General features: G+C 26.5%; 1 protein-coding gene across 2 annotated transcripts; it reads right to left on the bottom strand.

Annotated features, from left to right (window-relative positions):
- Positions 1–5,359: 5,359 nt before the first annotated feature.
- On the bottom strand, positions 5,360–21,194 carry LOC129975724 (GATOR complex protein NPRL2-like). Of its 2 annotated transcripts, XM_056088904.1 has the most exons (11): positions 20,956–21,194; positions 20,396–20,487; positions 19,778–19,946; positions 19,348–19,456; positions 15,509–15,645; positions 10,810–10,830; positions 9,596–9,693; positions 8,883–9,013; positions 8,668–8,785; positions 8,384–8,535; positions 5,360–5,878 (listed from the first exon to the last, which is right to left on the bottom strand). In XM_056088904.1, exons 1-11 carry the CDS (start codon positions 21,049–21,051, stop codon positions 5,811–5,813), a joined length of 1,191 nt encoding a protein of 396 aa, XP_055944879.1. In that variant the 5' UTR covers positions 21,052–21,194; the 3' UTR covers positions 5,360–5,810. The 2 variants fall into 2 exon arrangements, with proteins under 2 accessions (XP_055944879.1, XP_055944888.1); XM_056088913.1 differs by lacking the exon at positions 10,810–10,830 and having other exon boundaries at positions 5,458–5,878; positions 20,956–21,193.
- Positions 21,195–21,526: the final 332 nt, after the last annotated feature.

Consider the following 21,526-nt stretch of genomic DNA (forward strand, 5'->3'; position numbering starts at 1 on the left):
GGTTCATTTTATAATTTCGTCTTATTAACGATATTTTTCCACCTATAGCAGTCACATTTTCTGAATCTTTAAATTCATCTATATCTAATATCAAAATTCTATCAACTCCAATGAAGTCAGCAGAACTTCCAAAATATCAGAAAGTGTCACAATGTATCCAAATTAGTATATTTGAAACAAAATTAATATAGGGCTTTTGTAAATTATTTATGAAGCAGACGGATTATTTCACATTTAAATCACAAATCTTCATGGAAAACTAGATCAGCGAATAAGTATTCAATGTTATCAAGCAACTTAATATAATCTTGAATAAATTGAGACCACGATTACATCATTTTAAAGACATTATTTATCTCTTTAAATTATAAAAGTATAAGTTATTAAAATTTTTCAACTGTATCGATAAGTGATTTAGTATAATAATTATTTTTACTCTTTTTTAAAAAAATTACAACGATCGTAATTATTATATTCTTACGCAGTGGCAATCACTTTTATTTTCACGAGAGTTCAAAAAATGACTAATGGTTTATAATGTTGTACTTAAAATTATATCTATAGAAGTAACAAAAAATTTTAATGGAACTTCAGAATTACTATTAAAGTATGTTTTAAAAAACAATTAAAATTCGACTTAGTTTGTGAAATTGATCATGAACTATTACACGTCATTAGACAAAACATTAAGTCTAAATATACGAATTTCTTTTAGGGCTAAGGTTATTAAACAGACATTTTATCTTAAACCTTAAAACAAGGTAGTGTTACCAAATTTGCTTTTATAAAGCGATAATAACAAATTTAATTTAAGTTATTAGTTAAGGCCTAACTTGGAGAAAATCTCGAGAAATTGACAATGGGTGCCTTGAGTGTTTCAGTCTAACCAATGCTCAAATCCATTATAATTATAAAAGTAATTGCTATAATATTAATAGTAATTTAGAGTGTAATACAAGTATCAATGTAATAATCAATAATTTATGCAGCCATTTTATTTATTTAAATGATGGCTTTTGTTTCCGATTATAATTGAAAGTGAAATTTTAGTGATATTGGGTAATCTGAATTTCACAAATATTTTCAACAATATTTGAAAACATCCAAAAGTGTGTAATCATAATCATTAATTATCACTGCTAAAATCATAATTAAAAATAATAATCCTATAACAAATTTTAGAGATTTTATATATTTTTATATCTGAGCTCAGACAAAGGTATTTTAATAAAATCTATATACTTAAAATAATAAGAAGGAAAACTAATGAACATGTTGTCCGGCCCCAAACACAGTCCGATTTCGGCAGTTACTATTCAGTATGAAAGCATCAATGATGAAAGATGATCGCCTGCCCTCCTCCATTTTGCAAACAATACGAAATCTTCTGTTAATAGACTTATCAGCGAAGTGATTTCCATCATCTCTATAAATAACCAGCGAGAGCGATGTTTCCAAAGCTATAATAAAGGTCTTGTCCCATAGAACGCCTTGCATGGCATTCGCGTACAATAGATACAAAATATTAACTTTTTGGCGTGAATTTAGCATTTTTACTGAATTTTTCGTGTGATCCTTGGCAAGTTTTTTTGACGATTAATCCTGGTATGCGGCTAACAGTATCCTAAAATCAAATTTGTGTTTTAAACACGTTTTCCTCAACCTACCGAAACAAAAATTTGACACAAAACTGCATTTGTAATCACAAAATTCCATACAAAATTCGATGTATTTAAGTCATTGGATTTTTGAATGATCGCGTTTACTTGTTTCTGAAAGTATAGATCGACAGACAATCTAAAAAATTTGACAAGAAATTTGGCTAAAAATTTGACAAGTATTTACATTATATATGTTCTGCTTATCAAATTTTATAATCTAGCTCCCTCCTTTTTATATTTATCTTGATAAATTATACTTGAATAGCCGGAAAAGCAAACTTTCACTGAATGGAAATTGCTCAAAATTTGATAGAAACCTAAATGCAATATGATGTGATGCCTTTTTAAAGAGAAAATCACCATTACTGACGGAAATGGGACTTAAATATCCTGTACTTCTGTACAGCATAATAAATCATAGCAAATTAATAATGTTATTCCAACATGAACCAGCAAGAGCAGTCTATCCGAAACTTTCTTTCCTATGCTCTCATAAAATTGTTATCCCCCAGTACAAAATATTGCACATGAGCAAAGTCATGAAGGCTGCAAGATCTCAGATTTTCCTTTTCAAATCTTGCATATAAGCGTTCTGTGCTTTGTAGTATAGTGAAGAATACTAAGCATACATTATGGAGGCTTCTTTTTTTGACAATATGGAATCAATATTTTATACATAAAAATTTAATTATAAGATCACATACAGAATTTCATTTATCTGAATAATTGTATTTTTGAGTTATCACATTTACATGAATGAAAATGTACAGACAGATAGTCAAACTTCAGACAGATTTAATAAAGAATTTGATACGGATATACAGCTTAGAGATTAAATCAGCATATCAAATTTTATACATTTACCTTCTTAAGTTTTATAGTTATTGTGTTCAACTGTACTTGGATAATATGGACTTCGTGGAATGGATTTTGATGAAAATTTGACAGAGGTTTACAAATTTGATGCAAAGTTCACATACTAATTTCATTCATCTAGATCATAGGTTCCCAAAGTGGTCCAGGTGGACCCTCAGGGGTCCATAGGAGACCACATGGGGGTCCACGTAGACGTGAAAAGAAAACAGGGGTTCACAAGTTGTGAGTAGGGGTCCATGAAAAATGTTCTGGTTTTCATAGTAAAGAGCAAAAATTTTGGCTTGGATTTACCTATCAACGTAGGCAGGTAGCATCATTCACTAGGTAGGTACTCAAAAATATTTGAGACTCAGTTCAAACACAAAGTTGCGAATTCTCCCAGTTTCCGCACTTGTCACAGATAGAATGTCTTGATGAGGATATTCAGACATACGCTCAACATTAAAATACCCTGCATGATGACTTCAAAAATAGATTTGAAGATATTCTGACGATGGAAATACCCCCATGGATCATAACCTCATTTGATGAAACGGAAGAGACGAATGTGGTATTACTAGAGGAACTACTTGAGCTCAGCACCAACGAGGAACTGAAGGTGAAATTTAAAAAAAGCTATTGGAAATAGCTTTGGAAATTTAAAAAAAGCTATTGGAATTTAAAAAAGCATTTTGGCTGCAGGCAGAAATTCCCGAAAAATATCCTGGGCTGTGGGAAATTGCGAGAAAATTTTTGATAGCGTTTCCTTCGTCATATCTTGTCGAAAGAAGTTTTAGTGCCGTTACCAACCTATTAACTAAAAAAAAAGAGCAGATTGAACATCACAGAATGGGGAGATTTGAAATTACTTCTTACAAAACTGAAGCCAAATATTGATAATTTGCTGTCAATTCATCAAGTGCATCCGTCTCATTAAAAGTATGACTATTTTTTATTGTTGATTTACACTTCAGAGTTCATTGTTGATTTTTTGTCAATTGTTGATTGTGTAATAATAAATGTTTATAATTGTATAACCACAAGTATTATTTTAATAAATAAGACACAAGAAAATGTGCTACTTTTTTTTTTCTTCTTAACACCCCCAATTTAGGGTGATATTTTTTAGGAGTTTTGGGAATACAGTAGAAATGTAGCAGCAGGGGGTCTACCGAAAATAGTAAACCTTTGAAAGTGGTCCACGAGAAAAAAAAGTTTGGGAACCTCTGATCTAGATCAATGCATTTTTTCAGTTAACGGAATGACAGGCATATTTCATTTTTGGGAAATTGGACTTGGGGAAGTTTAAAATGAGAAGATTAATCAAAATCTTGAGTGAGTTTGAATGTGATAATTATAATACTTCATCTTTGTATATGAAAAAGTAAAAATAGTAGGTATAGTATCCTCTGTCTCCAATATACAGGATTCAACATGTTTAGCTAGTTTAACATTTTATTTTAAAGTTATAGAAGGAATATTTTGGAATGAGCCTCATAATTTTGAAGCATGATCAAATGATTAGGATGACACTTGAGCATCACCCCACTCTCTGCACTTCATTTCTATAGAACACCAATAGTAAGGTATTGTTTAGTTAATTTCATTGTTTTTTATGTTTCTGTTTAAACATAATTTTGCAAGTAAAACTATTTTTCCTGCATGTTTTCATACCAGGTAATCAACTTTCTCAACACTCAAACTTATTCAATTGTCCTGAAAACATAAAATGTTATTGGTGATCATGCAATGACAGCTTTGTAAATCATGCATTTTCCAATTTCCATATTTGCTATGTTATAATTAACTTTATTATCTATCTGTTGAAGCATTTATAATCTTGAAATAGAATATCATATGAGGGAATGCTTAAAATTTGAAGAAATGAATATCTGTATGGACAGATTAATCATGAATAATATGTAAATCCATCTGAATAATTATAAAATAAAATAAAATTTGTAATTAAATTTAATTTGTAGTTTCCCATCATATTTGTCTGATACTTGAGTTTCTGGAGATTTTATTTATATTTTTGAATATTTAAGTTATTAAAAGGCAGAATGATAATACTTCCTAATTTTCTCATAATCAAAAATAAGTTTAAGACATACAAGTCAAAAATGTAAAGAAATAATATGGCAGATGATTAACAGATCTAAAGTCACTCATACTTGTTATTAATATTTTTTATCATATGATGATTACCATTTTACAATGAGAGAAAAAAAACACTTATAAAGATCAGAAAAATTATTGTAGTTTGAAGCTTTTTATAAATTATTAGAAAGAAAAAAGGTTCACACCAATTCAACTTACACAGATGGATGGAACACATAAAACGAGTTTATATAAACATAGAAAAAATCTAATAGCCTTAGAATTTAGAGAAAAGGAATTAATTATCATAGATTTCTAATACTGTGTATAAAGACTTTTCTTAATTGATATCCCTTGCAAGATTTCTTTAGATGCCAATATGATTTTTTTTTTAAATGGTAAAATTAATATCTCTGGGTAGAAGACTTGATTATTTTTTTAATAAATAACATTTTTAATATATATGCATTGGAAGGCCAATTTATTGTCACCCTACTTAAATTCCCAAGACATTCATCATTTTTTACAAACAAAAATGCTTTTTTATAGTAATAAATTTCTAAAAAGAAAAGAAAAGGACACTAATTACATAAAAGCATTTATTTAAAAATAATACAAAAATACATTAGTGAGAAAAGTTTCTAATTTATAAATTTACAAATTAAAATTGTGATATTTTTGTGTAAAATCAGTAAAGAGGTTGAAGACAGAATATTAATTTTCATAACAAACTACGTTGAGAATACATGAAAAATTTCTGAAAAGATGTCGAAAAACATTTCTTTTAGGAATTCCACTTTCAAAAACAAAACTTTAAACAATCAGACACAAAAATAAATATCTATTCATATTTGTACATTAATCAAGTTGTAATAAATATTTGAAAAAAATTCAACAGTAATATATTTAAAAAGTTAACATTTAATTCTTAGTTAAACATTATGTATTTTAAAAAAATAACATGCTTACAAAAAGACAATCAAATAACATTTTTCCATTCATACTGAAATAAACAAATATCATTATTTATCTTTTTTTAAGAAAATTGAATTTGATTTAAATTTTTCATTTACATTTTATTTAAATATCAAATGCCAAATCTAATAAAATACTAGTATATAATACAAACTGCAGCAACATTATATATCTCTCCATTGCTTCAGGTCTTACTCTATAAGTTCAAAATATATATTATTACTTCCAGCATATAACAACATGCTGATCTTTTTCAACTCGTTCATCTAGATCCTGATAGCTTAATCCTAGAAAAGAAAATATATATTGTAATTAAATTTTATTACTGAACAAAATAAATACATAATGCGAACATTTTAAAGAATGGATAAGCAAAATATGAAACATTGCTTCATTTTTATACAGTAAACTCCTGATAATCTGTAAAACTGGTGGTCCATCAACTCCAGATAAATGAATTTAGTGGATAATTTGCAAAATAGTGAAATAAAAAGAATTTAAAACACAAAAAGAATCAAAATAGGTTTGAAATTTTTTAAAATTACATTATGGTATTTATACAAATAATTGTGACTTAATAACCGTATATCTTCGAATTTGCATTTGCTGAATTAATTGTATGTGTAGATGCATGCATTTGCTTTATGACATCTTTTAATTTGTGATTAAAGTTTTTTTTTTTTGTACTAACATTTATTCCAAAGTTATGCATTATTTTGTCCCCATAGATGCTGAATTATCCTAACAAAAGTATGCAAGAGCTGTGCCATGGCTGTATCTTCCTTTTCAATTTCACTCTTCTTCAAAATTATATAATTATAAAACTATATAACTTAATATTCCTCTTAAGATTTGTTTTTCTGTAAATAGGTCAAAGTTTGGATCATTGCTACCACAATTAATTAATTCAATATTATTTTCATCAATATTATCTACTCCAGCAACAAATCTTGCTAAATTATCTACAATAGAGCAGAAACTTTTTTTTCTTCCTCTGGAGACTCTATCAACATATTTTATACACTCAAGAGCTTTAACAACACATATAAACTGATTGTGTAGTAATGTCATAAAAACTGTCAAAAATAATGTAATTTTTCCCGAACCACAAGAGATTATTTCCCTTTTTTCAACCTTTATTTTACCAATTTGTTATAAATTAATTCTGCAAGAAAGTTCAAAATTGCTCAGCTATTTTTCTTCATTGAAGAAATTATGCCTTGGTCCATTAGGCTGTATAAGAGTTGTGGTATGGGGAAAGAAAAAATACATTTAAAAAAAATTCTATCTCCTGATTTCAAAATAATTTCCCAGGATGAGACAGGACTTTGATAATGTGTGTTTTGGCATAACATTAATAGTATGTCAAATTGCATATCTTATTCTACAATGGCAGATTTTTTACTAAAATAATTTTATTTATTGCCACAAAAAAAACCATAGGCAATCAAGATTTTTTTTAATATTTTGCATTTTTAGATCACGATACCAAGTCAAATCTTCCAGAGCTACAGAGAGTAATAAATATGTTTTAAATCAAATATCCCAAGACAAGAGAAAAATAAATACTTTTTTGACAAACTATGAAATAGACTTTTGCTAATAAAAAGGAATGGGAGATGCAAGTTTTTTTTATAGATACCGAAATAAGCACTGGACTATAAGTAGCCAAAAATTAATTAGAATAACATTTTAAATTGAACTTAACTGTCTAATAAAAATATTTTTAAACTTGGTCTTTTATTACACACAAGGAATAGGAAATTACAAAAATATATATGAATCACAATCTATGACATACCGGAATTTTCTATATTATTAAATGCACTGTTAAAAATTATCTTTTTTAACTAAAATTCAGGTTTATATAAAATTTCAAAATTTTTGATAGTAAAAAAAAAAATTCTTTATTTAAAATATTTTCCTATTTACTCTACCAAAAATAATCTATACCTAGGTTTAGTAAAGGAGATATTATTTCTGGATTAAATAAATTATTCAAATATATTTTAACAAAATTAAATCACATATTGATAAATACCTATGGATTAACTTCATAAGAAACTGCAAAAATTCTCAATTTATTTTGATTGGTGGACAGTATAATAGAATGTGGAACGAGATAAAAGAATCAATATTAATAATTGTTCAATAAGAGCAATAAAATTGAATAAATTAGTAAAAACTGATCAAAATAATTTAATATTTTAATCTGCCTTGCCTGGCCTGTGATTAAGTACATAGGTTTATAAAACATATTATATTACAAGCATAAAAAAATTATAAATTCTTTAATTTTAAACAGGAGAAATAGAATTCTGATGATAGATCTGTAAAGTCAACGGCTATATACAAAATATGAAATGGTTCGTTTAGCACATTTGAACATGCATTACAAAAGATGTCAGAAAACATTAAGATAGAAACAATATTATTCAACAAATCAATCCAATATGAAATATTACAAAAATACTTTTTGTATTGTTTGACTATTATAATATCTTATGCTAGAAGATAACAATTAATAAACATGGATACATAATTTTGTTCAAGAATTCAATTCAACATAAAATTGTTCAAGAATATATTTTTATATATTTCAACTGTTGTAATATCTTGTTTAACATAGACATGTAATTTTTTCAACATTTTTTAAAGTAATAATAATTCTTCCTTTGACAGAAAATTAATAATAAATTTAATTTCACTTGAAAGTCATTATAAAGTAAAGATTGGATTTAATTACTTCATAATATGCCAATTAACAATAATATTAATACTGCATACTATACCTGTTTTACAACATATTTCTTCAAAGCTATAATGGCCATTGAAATATTTTAACAAAGATCTATGCTTTACATGAGAATCTGAAGAAATTTGGATTGGATATTTCTGAAGCTGTCTAATAATACCTTTCATCAGTCCAAACTGTATAAGTTTCCTGGAAAATAAAATTCCTCCTAATTTTACATTATTGAATAAGAAGTATAAATAAGAAACCAAGGCAAGTTAAGAATAAATTCCTTTCCAAAGCAAAATAATAATAATAATAATAATAATTTAAAAAAATTACCTTTCATCAATTCCTGAAGCACGAGGATTATTACGTAAGCAAAGAGTTTTAACATTTGTTTGTGGTGTTAGCTGACAGTATAACATGAATATAGATCTAAAAAAAGGTTTATGGCAACCTGAAAGAAATGAAATTTAAAAAATATTTCAAATAGTTTGAAGGAAAAAAATAAAAGATAATATTTAAGAAACAATGTAGCAAGATTCAGATCTTACCTTGACGAGCAACATACTGAACACACTCTTCTTGCAGTTTACAATTATCAGCCAATTCATTCAATTTTGGTGTAGGGATATACACATTGGAATACATAAATATTGGGATTAAGGTAACTACACCATAGTAACTGAAATTAAAGTATAAGCAAATGAATTTATTAATATTTTATTCACTTGAGACAAAATGAAACATTGGAGAAAAATAAAACTTCAAGTAATAAATTGTTATCTGAATTTTAAAAGTAATAATACATAGTAGGCAAGATAGTAAGTAATTCATAATTGGTGCTCTTTATTTCTTACCACCTTTTTTTTTAATAAAGCATAAATACCATACTTCCCAGCACTGGATTTTATACGTTAAAATAAAATTGCAGTTTGTTAGACAGTATTAGTATAAAAATCTTTTAATAATCATAGAATAAAATATATTTATAAAGAAAATATATTTTAAAATTTCAAGAAAGTGAGTCGACTTACAGTCTAATGATATAATAGTCTATTTTTAAATTCATATTCAACAAGTGTTATCAAGAGAAAGTGTCTTTGAAAATTTATACATAATAAGAAGAGAAAAAGATGATATTTGAGAATCTGAATGAACCAATAAAAATAATACTTTTATGTTCATTTTTTTAAGTGGCATATTGTATACATAAATTTATTGTAAGAATTATTAAATTGAAGAATAATAAAATATGTATACCTACACCATATTCTGTATAAATGCTTTCACAAGATGAATTTCAACACCAGCTTCTACAGCAATTTTAGCTACATGCCTAAAACCATCTATGTATGGCAAAATCTATAAACAAATGAAAAGGGGAAAAAATAATCACAAATGGTGCTTCAATAAAAAAAAACTTTCTACAGAACATGCATGAAAAAAAAAATTTAAACAATTGTTACATTAAATTCAAATATATTTTAATATTTTATATTGAAAAGTTTAGACCACGCAATTTAAAAGAATATTCAATACACTCAAAATAAGAAATATTTATCAAGAGACATTTCATAATACAATTAAACTATGAATATGACAAAGCATTATTTAAAAAAACTAAGTAATAAATTCATCATAAATTTCAATCTGCACATGTAGATACAAACATAAGAAACTATGATAATTTATTAAATGATAATTAGATTATTTAATCAAATTACTAAATGTGTTTATTCATTTGCAAATTCAATTAATGTAGAATCAAAAAGGAGTTAGGGAATGAAAATTCTCCATGCAGACATTAAGTAAAAGCAATAATATTATATAAGCATTTCACATACAGAGAATTTTAATTTGAATTACATCATAAAATTATTTTTAAAAAATGCATTGAAAAGCATTTGCATATATACAAAAAAGCATTGATGCATATATACAAAAAAAAAAAAAAAAAAATCTATACAAACACATATTAAAATTTTCGAACATTTATAGAAAAAAAATGCAAGTACAGAAAATGCATATAGTAAAAAGACAGAGCTGAAATGTAATGAAAATAAAATATTGTTTAAAAGCTAGCTATTTTTTTACAGTGTATTAGCATCAAAGCCATCATTTAGACCCACTGTACAATATTCTATATGCAACATAATTACTTATTGAATAAAGTTATAACCATTTTTTTGTGTAGCCAAATTATACAGCCTTTAATTACTTTGTATGCACAATAATACTCTCAAATAAATGTTCTCACATGAATATTAGAATATGAGTATGAGAGTGCTAAGAGTAAGAGAGAACATAATCTTTAAAATAACAAATTACTTACCACTATTCTAAATAGAAAATTTTGGTTAAAATGAAAAATACTCAAGATATTTACAACAGATTTTTAAAAAATAATGGACTATAATTTATTTTCAACAAAGAATAAAAAATATAAATAGCATGCATTGATTTGAAATCCGGACTTACCAGCATTACAGTCAAATCCCACTGTAGCATTAAAAAACAAAAATTAATAAACAATACAAACTTTATTTTACTATTCAAAAATTTATGCAGACAATAATGAAACAATAACAATCTAGAATCACAAACATTTCACTTTTTTAAATACATATAAATGTATATATAAGTCTATATTCCATCATATACTATACCAGCTGAATTTGATGACTAGTTGGTTCACTAAATTATTGGTTCATAAAATTTCAATTGAATCTTTTGTATGTAACTTAGTCTTAATAGATTCCTCATCAAACTATTTTAAACTTCAAATTTTGATAATTTGTACAAATGTAACTCATATTATTTTAGAATATTGCAGAGTAACATTCATTGTACTATGCACTGATTTAATTTTCTGTCACTCCACCTGAGATTTTAGATTTCATTTTAAATGGGCAGTTATTTAACTTCAACTAATCCACTATCAAAACTGCAGAATCAAAGTACATTCATAAAAAAATATATACAAGAAAAGGAAAAAGAATAATTCAACATTGTAGTTTTGTATGTACTGCAAAATATATTCTATTTATAATTTATGTTAATAATCAGAGGATTATTCAAAAAAAAAAAAATTATCTGATTCATTCAGAAAAAAATTGAACAAACTACAATAAGAAGAAACATTTAAGCTATGAGTGCAGCAACATAAAAATGTATGTGCAAAAAAATATAATTGCTTATTTCTAAATTTAAATGCTAGCTATAATTTACATATATTCTTTTAAAGTATGCTTCAAACAGAAAAAAAAAATCAAAATCTTTATATCATGATAATTATCAGTGGAAGAGGGAAAACAATTGCTCTGCAATTAGTTGCAAAAGTGAAAATGATTTGGTTTCACTTACAAAAATAAAAATATTGTTAAATATACTTAAAAACATCTTCAGAAGTTAATTAAATCTTGATAATTTATGGTAACTAAACCAATATCATTGAAAAGATAATTTTTCAATTTAAGAAAAGTGTAAAATGTATTTTTGTACAATAATATTTTTTACAATTATTATAGGAAATATGTTAAAATCTCACTTTATTTTTAATTAATTGTGATTCTAGTTAAAAAATTTGCATATTCTCAGACACCAAAGTATATCTACACAGAATTTTTAAGCTTCAAATCTAATGGTCTAACCTGTAGAACACTCTTCTTGTATTATTAGTACATGTGATGAAATATAAGCATATACATACAAACATATTATATTGAATATTTCATTATTATATCATAGGAAATATTATTTATTACAAAAAGGAAATAAAAACAATTTTGTAAATAATGCAAACAAAAGTTTATAGAACATAATTCAATACAACAAGCAAAGCTAGTTGAAGAAAAATCCATAAGAATGAAAATTGTAATAAAGCAGCTCTTTCTAAAGCAACAAATAGCACAAGAAACAATTATATTAGTTTTCACAAGGTCAATCTCTTCTAAAACAAATAATTTCAGTCACGCTCTTAATTATATATTTATCAACTTTATTGATGTTAGCAATCAAATGCAACTATAAATTCATTTCACATAAATGGAAGGGAATTGTGACTAATTTCTATTTTAGAGTCTAGGATTAACTTTTTATTCAGAACATTAACCATATAGCTGAAACCACAATCTGTATATTAATAATTAAATGTTAACTACAATAAGATGAATTCCAAATGGCATTTAAAATATATAAATAGTATATACAGCCTTATTATTCATGCATGTGGGAAGAAAGGACAAAAAGTTTCATGCTCTTTTGAACAGAAATCAGTTTAGTTTAATTAGATAAGCATTCTATTTTAAAGATATACTAGGATAATTTTGCATACATTTTACACATAATTGCATATATTTTGGTGCATGTCAATTAAATGAAGATGTTATCTGAACCAAGAACTTTTCCCAGAATTCCTGCCACACTAGAAGTAAGATGTTTAACACATGATGGAGTTATTGTGCATCAAATAGACAAATATATATTTTAGAACTTCAATAAAAACAAATTTGGGTTCATAAACCATTCAATCCTACAATCAAGACTGCCAACAGGCCACAACAGCCTTTGAAACTAGTAGAAATTTAATGTACATTTTGATTTAAAAACTGTTTCGGTACTTTTTCTTTCCCTCTTTTTCCCATCTAAAATCAAAATCTATAAATCATGCACTATTGTTTTGACATAAACGTGAGTGGAGCCTATACTCATTTATAGAATACCAATAGCAAGATTTCATTGTTCAATACTGATTTTGATTCTGCCTTCTTTCTTTTATTCTTTTCTTTTTTTATTAAATTTCTCTGCCAAAACCACACGAAAAAAAACCTTGGTTTTTGTCTTATCAAATACAATTTTCCTTTCTTCAATTTCAATTATATGTAATAAACTTGCATAATTTTTTTCAATGCAGAAGAAATAATTTTGTTTTATTTAAATTTGCTTATTCCATTTCAATCATAATTACAAAAGACAACATATGAAATGATGTAAATAAACCATGGTATCAAAAAACATAGTGAAGAAGTTACATTAAATAGTGCTCAGTGTGTATTTAATGATTCTATACAATTCTATGTACTTAGGAAAGAATTGTTTTATTTACTTTAAAACTTTTGTCTGTTTTAATTACTTTATTTTTCTATTATCTGCTAATGCATGAAGCATATGAATTTAATATATTTTATAGCATTCATGAATATCACATGACTATTTCAATCTCTTTTGTTGCTTATTTTGTGATGGACTTGCAGGACTGAAAAAAACTGTAGACTTTCCAAATAATGCACCATAAAGAAAATAGTCAGAAAAAAGAAATTCAGCTTTAGGATTTTAAGGTTATTAAGAAGTTGAGTTGTAAACTCTTTTATTTAGATTCTTCAAGCAGGAAAAATTTTACGGAAGTCTTGCGCCACAAGGATAATTTTCTAATATCAATGCAATTTTTGTTTGTTTGTTTGTTTGTTTAGCCCATCTTAACGAAACAAGAAGATATTGAGCATCATTCAAAAACAATTTATAAAAGGAATCATATATCTAGTCTTAATCATCATAATATAGATTTATTTAGGCTTGATTCCTCAACTTTTGTTTTTATTTAAAAATGTGCACCTTAGTATATACAAGTGATAATGTGTAAATAAAAAATAACGTGTTTAATACGATGACAACACAGATAATATAATTTCAGATAATATAATGCAAGCATATTTCAAAATATTCTTAAAATATTTTTTTAAATAAGGGTAAAACATTGTATGAAATAAAATTGGCATCCCGAAAAAGTTTATTATTATTATAATTTTAAAGAGATATAAAAATGGTTTTTATGTAATAATGCATCCCAAAGTTAATGGGGGGAAATGATAAAATTTTGATTAATTAACAATTTAATTAAAATTGCAAAAAACTCTTTCTTTGTGAGTATCTATATTCTCAAGTAATAATTGAGAGCCAAATACGGAGCCTTAGGCTGAATGTTCTACCTTGTAGTATTATGATTTTTTTTTTCTTTCTATGCATATTATACTATGCATAAATAAATAGTACCTACAAAACATTAATAATATGTTAGCCAATCAACACTATCATATTAAAACCAAATTGTAATGATTCTTAGTTATTTTTTTTAAACTTTTGTGCATATAGTAATAATAAAGAAATTTCCCCATGTATTTTTGCTACTTTTAAAATAGAATGATCCACATTTGAAATAACTAGTGGACAATTTGAAAATCATAGAAATGTCAGTTCTAGGCATACTTTTAGGAAAAACTTTGCAAGACTAAGCAACAAAATGCTATATATGAACTCATCACCTAATTTCAAAGATTTTGTTTACAAAAGCATAATGAACAATAGATCTCAAATTTATGACACTCAATATGAAGATAAAACAAACAAATATCCAATTGGTTTTCTTCTTACGTTACTCATGTGCATTGCATTACAGATTTTTAAATTAAGATACATTGAAATCACTTGAATAATAATCTGCACTTCTATGAAAACCTGAGATACTACATTGGAAACAGAATTCGTATTTGCAATTCATAAATATTGAATATGCTGAATCAATTATTAAATTCGGAAAAAAAAATCCAGAAAAATATTTGGTTATTTCTGTTATTAAATTTTCTAAGGGAGACAGTAAGGATTTTTTTTATAGGCAAAGTGAAAAATATCTGGCTCATATTTTTTGTTGCACAATTTGTACAAACATCCTTCCTCCAATAAGCCAACAAAATCTGATTTACTATGCCTTACTCACAAAGTACATATCCAGTTGTTATTTATATAACAATGAAAACTACTAGTAATATAAATGGTCTTTGTTTTATATAGAATAAAAATGCTAAAAATAAATAAACTCAAACATTTTTTTTTAATATGGTCAATTTGCTCATTTTACAAAAAAAAAATCAATGGCATTTTAAACATCTGCAAAACACTCAAAGCATTTAAAAAAAATTAGCTATACAAATTCTCAGAGAAGGAATAAATTTAATAAATAACTGAAAATTAAATAATATTTATTATAATTAGTGAAAACTGAAAAAATATGCAAGAAATTTTTACTTTAAAAGCTTTGGTTACAAAGATTTTTCTGAAGTAACAGTAAAGCAAAAATAGAATATAGAAAATTTTGCAGTGCTGAATGAAATAAAAAAAAGCATACCTGTTGCATGGTTATATCCCAATCTGATGGTGGAACTGGAAATTTCCGTTCGGTAAATATAGGAACATCTTGATCCATTACTTGAGGAGGCATTGGATACACTCTGATTACGTTCAGAAATATTGTATTTGAAGCATCTAGAAATAAAGAAGATGATACAATTCTTTAAATTATCTTATCAAATAAACAATAACATAAGACCATTTTCATTTCAACAAAAGAGGAATTGATTTAAAATAGCTACTGTACAAATTATATAACAATTATTCACAAATAAAATTATGCAAGAAATAAAAAATAAATAGCTAATAATGTACTTAAAATTATTACTTTATAACAATTACTTTGAAATAACAGTATGTCAAAGATGTAGGATAGCTACTGAAAGTTAGTATTTTTTTAATAGGAAAGGAAAATAGAAATAAAGAATAGTACAAAAGCCCATCTTGAGGTGCCGCAAAGAACTTAAAGTTTGTAAAATTGAAAAATTATAAACTTTGGTAAAAGAATTTTATGAATTTTTCTTGGATATGATGTTACAAAAGGTGGTTTAAAATACATACATAAGCACTACAACTCAAAAAATTCTTAATTACAAAGTATAATAACAAAAAATATACATTGAATGTTAAATTTTGTTTCTTACTTTTGCATCCTTAATGATTACAAATGCTTCAAAGTCTTTTCTTCTACTTCATTGCCACATTAAACTTTTTTTGTATTAAATTTTGATATATTCACGCATGAGTTAATTTTTGCTCTTATGTATCCTTCTCTTGCGACTCAACCACAGACATTTTGGGCCAATTCGGTCACCAGTTTTACAGCTCTTTCGATAACTTGTGCGTGAGGAAGCCGGAGAAACTCGATAACCGAGTCCACTATATAATTTGGTTCAACTACAGATGCCTTCAATATAAAGTCTTTGGAAGAGTCACTGGAAATAAGTTTTAAGAAGGGGGGCTCAGTTACGTCATTTTCAGACCATGAGTTCATGTCCATGTAATCCTTTGCATCGAAGTTTAGCTTTGGAACTTTGAACTTCCTAACTATGTCTCTACTTTCTGTTCTTACTTTTAAAACATGTTGTAAACCAAGTTCTCTTTCAAATTTACGTTCATCATTTAGCATAGATAAAAGGATATTTTCTGGAGCAGCAAAGTATCTATTTCTTTGAATAATCGGGTATATAAAATTCTTGCGATCGTCAGAGAAATAGCGTGAATATGAGATAAGATTAAACAGACGTTTGGAACCATACGAACATGATGGTATTAACTTAATATTAAACCACACAGACACTTTCACAATGCACTCAGCCAGTCTTAAGATTTTCAGTTGCCTTATACAATTGAAACAAGCGATTGGCTAATGTCAACCACCTGGAGTGAGCAAGTTTTCTAGGGTTTCTTAAAGATACATCTAGTGAGCAATTTCCACTTGATACAGCGAAAAACATATCCAATAGATATTTTTGATCAGTACTTAAATCATTTTTGTCTTCAGAAGAAGAAGGTTATTTTCAATTGGCAAGAAGGTAACCACAGGAAGACAAGCACAGTTTTCTAGCTGCTAACCTATTTTGCCTTTAAACTTATTGGGTCCTTTCATTTTACCATCTAAATGACAAAAAAGATGTCGCAATGGTAGCTCATTACAAAGGAACACACAGATTAACCATTGTAAAGGTCTTATTTCCTTTTCCATGAAAGAAATCATACCATTATTATACCCAGTGTTTACAACGGTTCCATCACACCCAACAGCAATAAAGTTCAAATGTTGATTGTTGTGTTCTCTATCTTTCAGAAATTCCAGTATACTGTTTGCTATGTCTTTTCTGGTGTCAGATTTAGGTATTACATGACCTAAAAACTTTGAGTTTGGTCCTCTATTAGTGAAACATGCACTTCTGAAAGAACTTTCTTATACAACTTACTACTTCTCTTTCCCTGAATAATTGTTATGTCTTTTCTCCCAACATAAAACAATCCTCTATTTCCGGTTATCTGAGTATAATGAGAACTCTTTAATGATAACTCTTCCATTTGTTGATCTTGTTCTTCTAATTTTCATCCTGTCTATACATAGATTTTGTCTTCTGTGATTACACCCAAGTCCTGTAAAACAGCACTAACTATAGCTGCAGCAGCTCTATCTGATATTCCGATAAGGTCAGCAATGGAAGCTACAGATGGCAATTTAATATGCCAATAATTTGAGTGTTTTCTCTTCATTCAGTTTCGAAGGGTCTGGTAGTTTTATCTCTTCTTGTCTATTTGATGGATTTGGTTGGTCTGTCTCTTTTTGTGTGTGCTCTCTTAATGAACACTGATGTTCTTCAGCTCTGTCAAGAACCATTTCAGGTACATTAGTATTTTTTGCTGTTCTTGATTAAACTTAACTATTCTCTGTAGTAGTTTATTTTTTCTTCTTTCTCTTTTCCGCAAAGCGCTTGTGGTAACTACATCAATGTTATCTATAACCATTTCCCTATTAGAGCATTGATCATTTAGAAACTCTTGTTCCATAACTGGTATTTTGTTTTCTTTCATGCAAGTGCATGAATTAAAATTTTCACATTTACAGGCAGCAATATCAAACAAACGTTTAGCTTCTTCTCTAAATTTTCTGACATTGGAATCCAACTTATTTGAACTTCTCTGTTTTTAGACTTTAATAAATTCCTGTATTTAGCATGATAAGCTTTTATCATTTGTAAAATTCTTTTGCTAAAAATAATGGGAATAGAAGCTCTTGACCATATTTGTTCTATTTTGCTAACTAAAGTGTCACATATTTTCCTTACAGAAGGATCCTTCTCTGAAGCAATTTTGAGGTTATATCCAATATAACAATAGCACTTCATAACAGATTCGAAAGTTGACAGTTCAATTTCAAGCAAATCACCAAATTTCCCAAAAACAGGACATTCTGACATTTGTCTTGTCTTCACAAACTTAACTTGAGTCATTTTTTCTAACTACAAAGTACACAAGCACATAAATTCACAAATCAGTTACGTTAATCTTTACACAACAGACAGAGCGGAGACTCAAACTCAATTGAACTCGGCACCAGCTCTGATCTCATCACCAAATGCAGACATAACTCCACCTCACCTCAAAACATCCATTTCAGTGATGACTCAGCTTCCTGGATGCCATACCAATGCAAGACTAAAATTGTTTTTATTTTTCTATTCATATTATAACTCCTGTTTAAAGCTTTGTGTTTCCTAATCGAGGCTCGCAAAAATCTTTAAAAAGTTGCAAAAAGTGTGTTTTTATGAAAATTTAACGTCCTTGTGGAACCACAAGTTGCACTCTAATATATTTTATAATTTTTATTTATCTTATAATACCAAAAGACATCTTTTCCATGCTATTAAAAATTAAAAATCAAAAGTTGACTATTTTGTAAAAAAACTTTAAAATGTAGCAAAAATTTCAATTTTATGAAACTTTAACACTCTTGCGGTACCTCAAGACGTACTCTAATATTGCTCATATTTATAATTTATTTTATCTACACCTAAAGGCAACTTTTCCGCATCATTCCAAATTAAAAATCAAAAGTTCGTTTTTTCGTTCCACCTTAATGTGCATCATTAATATTAAAAATAAATAAATTTAATAAGAAATGTATCATTTTTAATTCAATTTTTTGGCTCCCAAAACATATTAAACTAGTTACCATAAAAATTCTATAATAAATTAACAACTGAATAACAAACAATTCAGGCAACAAATATCATTTTCAAAAGATTATAATCATTAGTTTTAAAAATAGTCATTATAAAATCTAACTGCTATACATTATTTGTAAAGAAAACTTACTAATAGGAATAGAACACTTTCCTGTTCTGTTAAGCTCTTCTCTGATTTTAACCATAATGGAAGGTAATTGAGCTTTTGTATGTTCTTGAAATAAAAATTCATCTTCTAGCTAGAAAAAAAAAAAAAAAAAAAATGAACAGTTTTCCCTTGAAATTTTTGAAAAGTTACACAATTTTTCATTCATCAAACCAGGAATATCTTTGATGATTTTTAAAGAAAAATGTTTTTAAAAGTAATTACAGCAAATCACATTCAATTCAAGATTATTGATGTTATTTTATATAATCAACTTTATATAATTAATAAAATGCAGCTGCAATTATTCCTTTGAGACAAACTTATAATACAAATAAATTGATACATAATTATCATTATTTTTTTATCTGCCATATAAATTTTCAATATTGTTTTGATACATATTGGAACTTACTTCTAGCTTGACTAAATAATTTGCTAATTTCCGTACTATTGGCTCATATTGCATAGTACGTTTTGATGCATCACAAACAAAACAAAGGTTAAAGATCAACCTATTCCTAGGATATTTGGCATTTTCAATATGTATTGGATATCCTATGATTTTTCCTTTTCGAGCATTCCTGGAAATATATAAACAGAATAGAAATACATATGTATGTCTCTAAACAGAGAAATATATAATTTATTTATTAGAATTTTAGAAAATCAAATAGTAATTATAGTAACTAAAACATTTTGGATGACATGCAATTGTTAAATTTTATCTTTAACAAATTTTTTAAAATTCAGCACATCAAATATAGCCCAATTTTAATAATTTCATAATTATATTTTCATTTTTTTTAAATGAACAAAACAATGTTGTTCATTAACACATAATTAAAACTTCTATTCATAAAAAAAGTAACATAACATTGAACAAAAAATGCAGGTAAGAACCCCCAAAATACAACATTATATATCTAAAATGTGGTATAAACAGAAAATTTACATGCACTATATAAAAATAAAAAATTTATAAACAACTAAAAAAAAATTCTTGTTACAAGATATCAGTAAAATAACAAACACTGTAATAAGTTTTCTTTGAAGTTCTTCTTTGGGTATAATATAGCACACATAGGAATCAAATAATTCTTTGGAAACATAGTCAACAGGAACCTGTGAAACAAAACACATTATTGGTTAGCAATAAATGATCTACTTTATATCCAAATAAGAAAAATAAACATTAATATCTATTTTACACATATTTCATTTTATTATTGCTATTACATATTTCATTTTTATTATTTTCATTTCAAAAACTTATTTGTATCAAATGACCAAGAGCAAGAAATTAATACAAAAAGATTTATTATATTCCAATAAAATAAAAGCAATTTGTACACCTCAACAATTCTAGTTTCTTCCAATGTAGACTTAAAATTGATTTCGCATATTTACACCTAAAAGCAAAAGGAAACTAAATACATTTTTTTTTTTTTTTTTTTACTAGTTTCAAAACTGTATTATATTTTCATCAGAATCTTATACACACATGTATAAATATACTAAGACAAATCTAATATAAGGTTAGAGTAAAAAATTACAAATATGTATAAATAATTCATCGTAATTACAACTCGCCTGAAATGTGATTTTAGGTCCAGTGGTGTGATGAAACTCACTATAAAATATACATTTAATCGAACTTTCTCCAATATTCGCTTTCGCTCGCGACATTGGATTATATTTTTATAGATAAAACTGTATTATTAATAAAAAAATTGTATTTACTTCAAAATTAAACAAATAAATAAAAACTATTAACAAAGGTATTTTTTGCTGGTAAAAGTGTTTTCTTCTGGTAAGAAATCGAAAAATAAAAATGTGTGTTTACATTACAATGAATTTAAAATGATAGTTACAGTTAAATATTTTATCTTGTAAGTTTTATTTTCTCTAGATAATGAAATTCTGTCAGGACTTTTCAATACACAATAGAAAGACTAAAAATATATTTATTTTAAATAAATATTAAATGCAATGCATTAAAAATATAAATATTAATTATTCAGAAATTCTTTAACACTATTATTTTAACACACGTATTTGTTATTATTTTATACTAATTTTACATTTGCATCTTATCAAGCATTTCTTATTATTGCATTCATAAACAATTTGAATCTATGTATTTATTTTTTTCGGCGCCAAA

The sequence above is a fragment of the Argiope bruennichi genome, chromosome 1 (assembly GCF_947563725.1).
Source record: "Argiope bruennichi chromosome 1, qqArgBrue1.1, whole genome shotgun sequence".
NCBI lineage: Eukaryota > Metazoa > Arthropoda > Arachnida > Araneae > Araneidae > Argiope > Argiope bruennichi.

Bases quoted from the DNA above. Each gene is read 5' to 3' on its own strand.
- LOC129975724 (XM_056088904.1), bottom strand. From the start codon at position 21,051: ATGTCGCGAGCGAAAGCGAATATTGGAGAAAGTTCGATTAAATGTATA. The intron at 19,947-20,395 runs GTTTGTTATTTT...ATATATTTCCAG, and splicing joins CAAAGAAAACTTATTACAGT to GAATGCTCGAAAAGGAAAAA. The intron at 8,786-8,882 runs GTAAGATCTGAA...CATTTCTTTCAG, and splicing joins TCAGTATGTTGCTCGTCAAG to GTTGCCATAAACCTTTTTTT.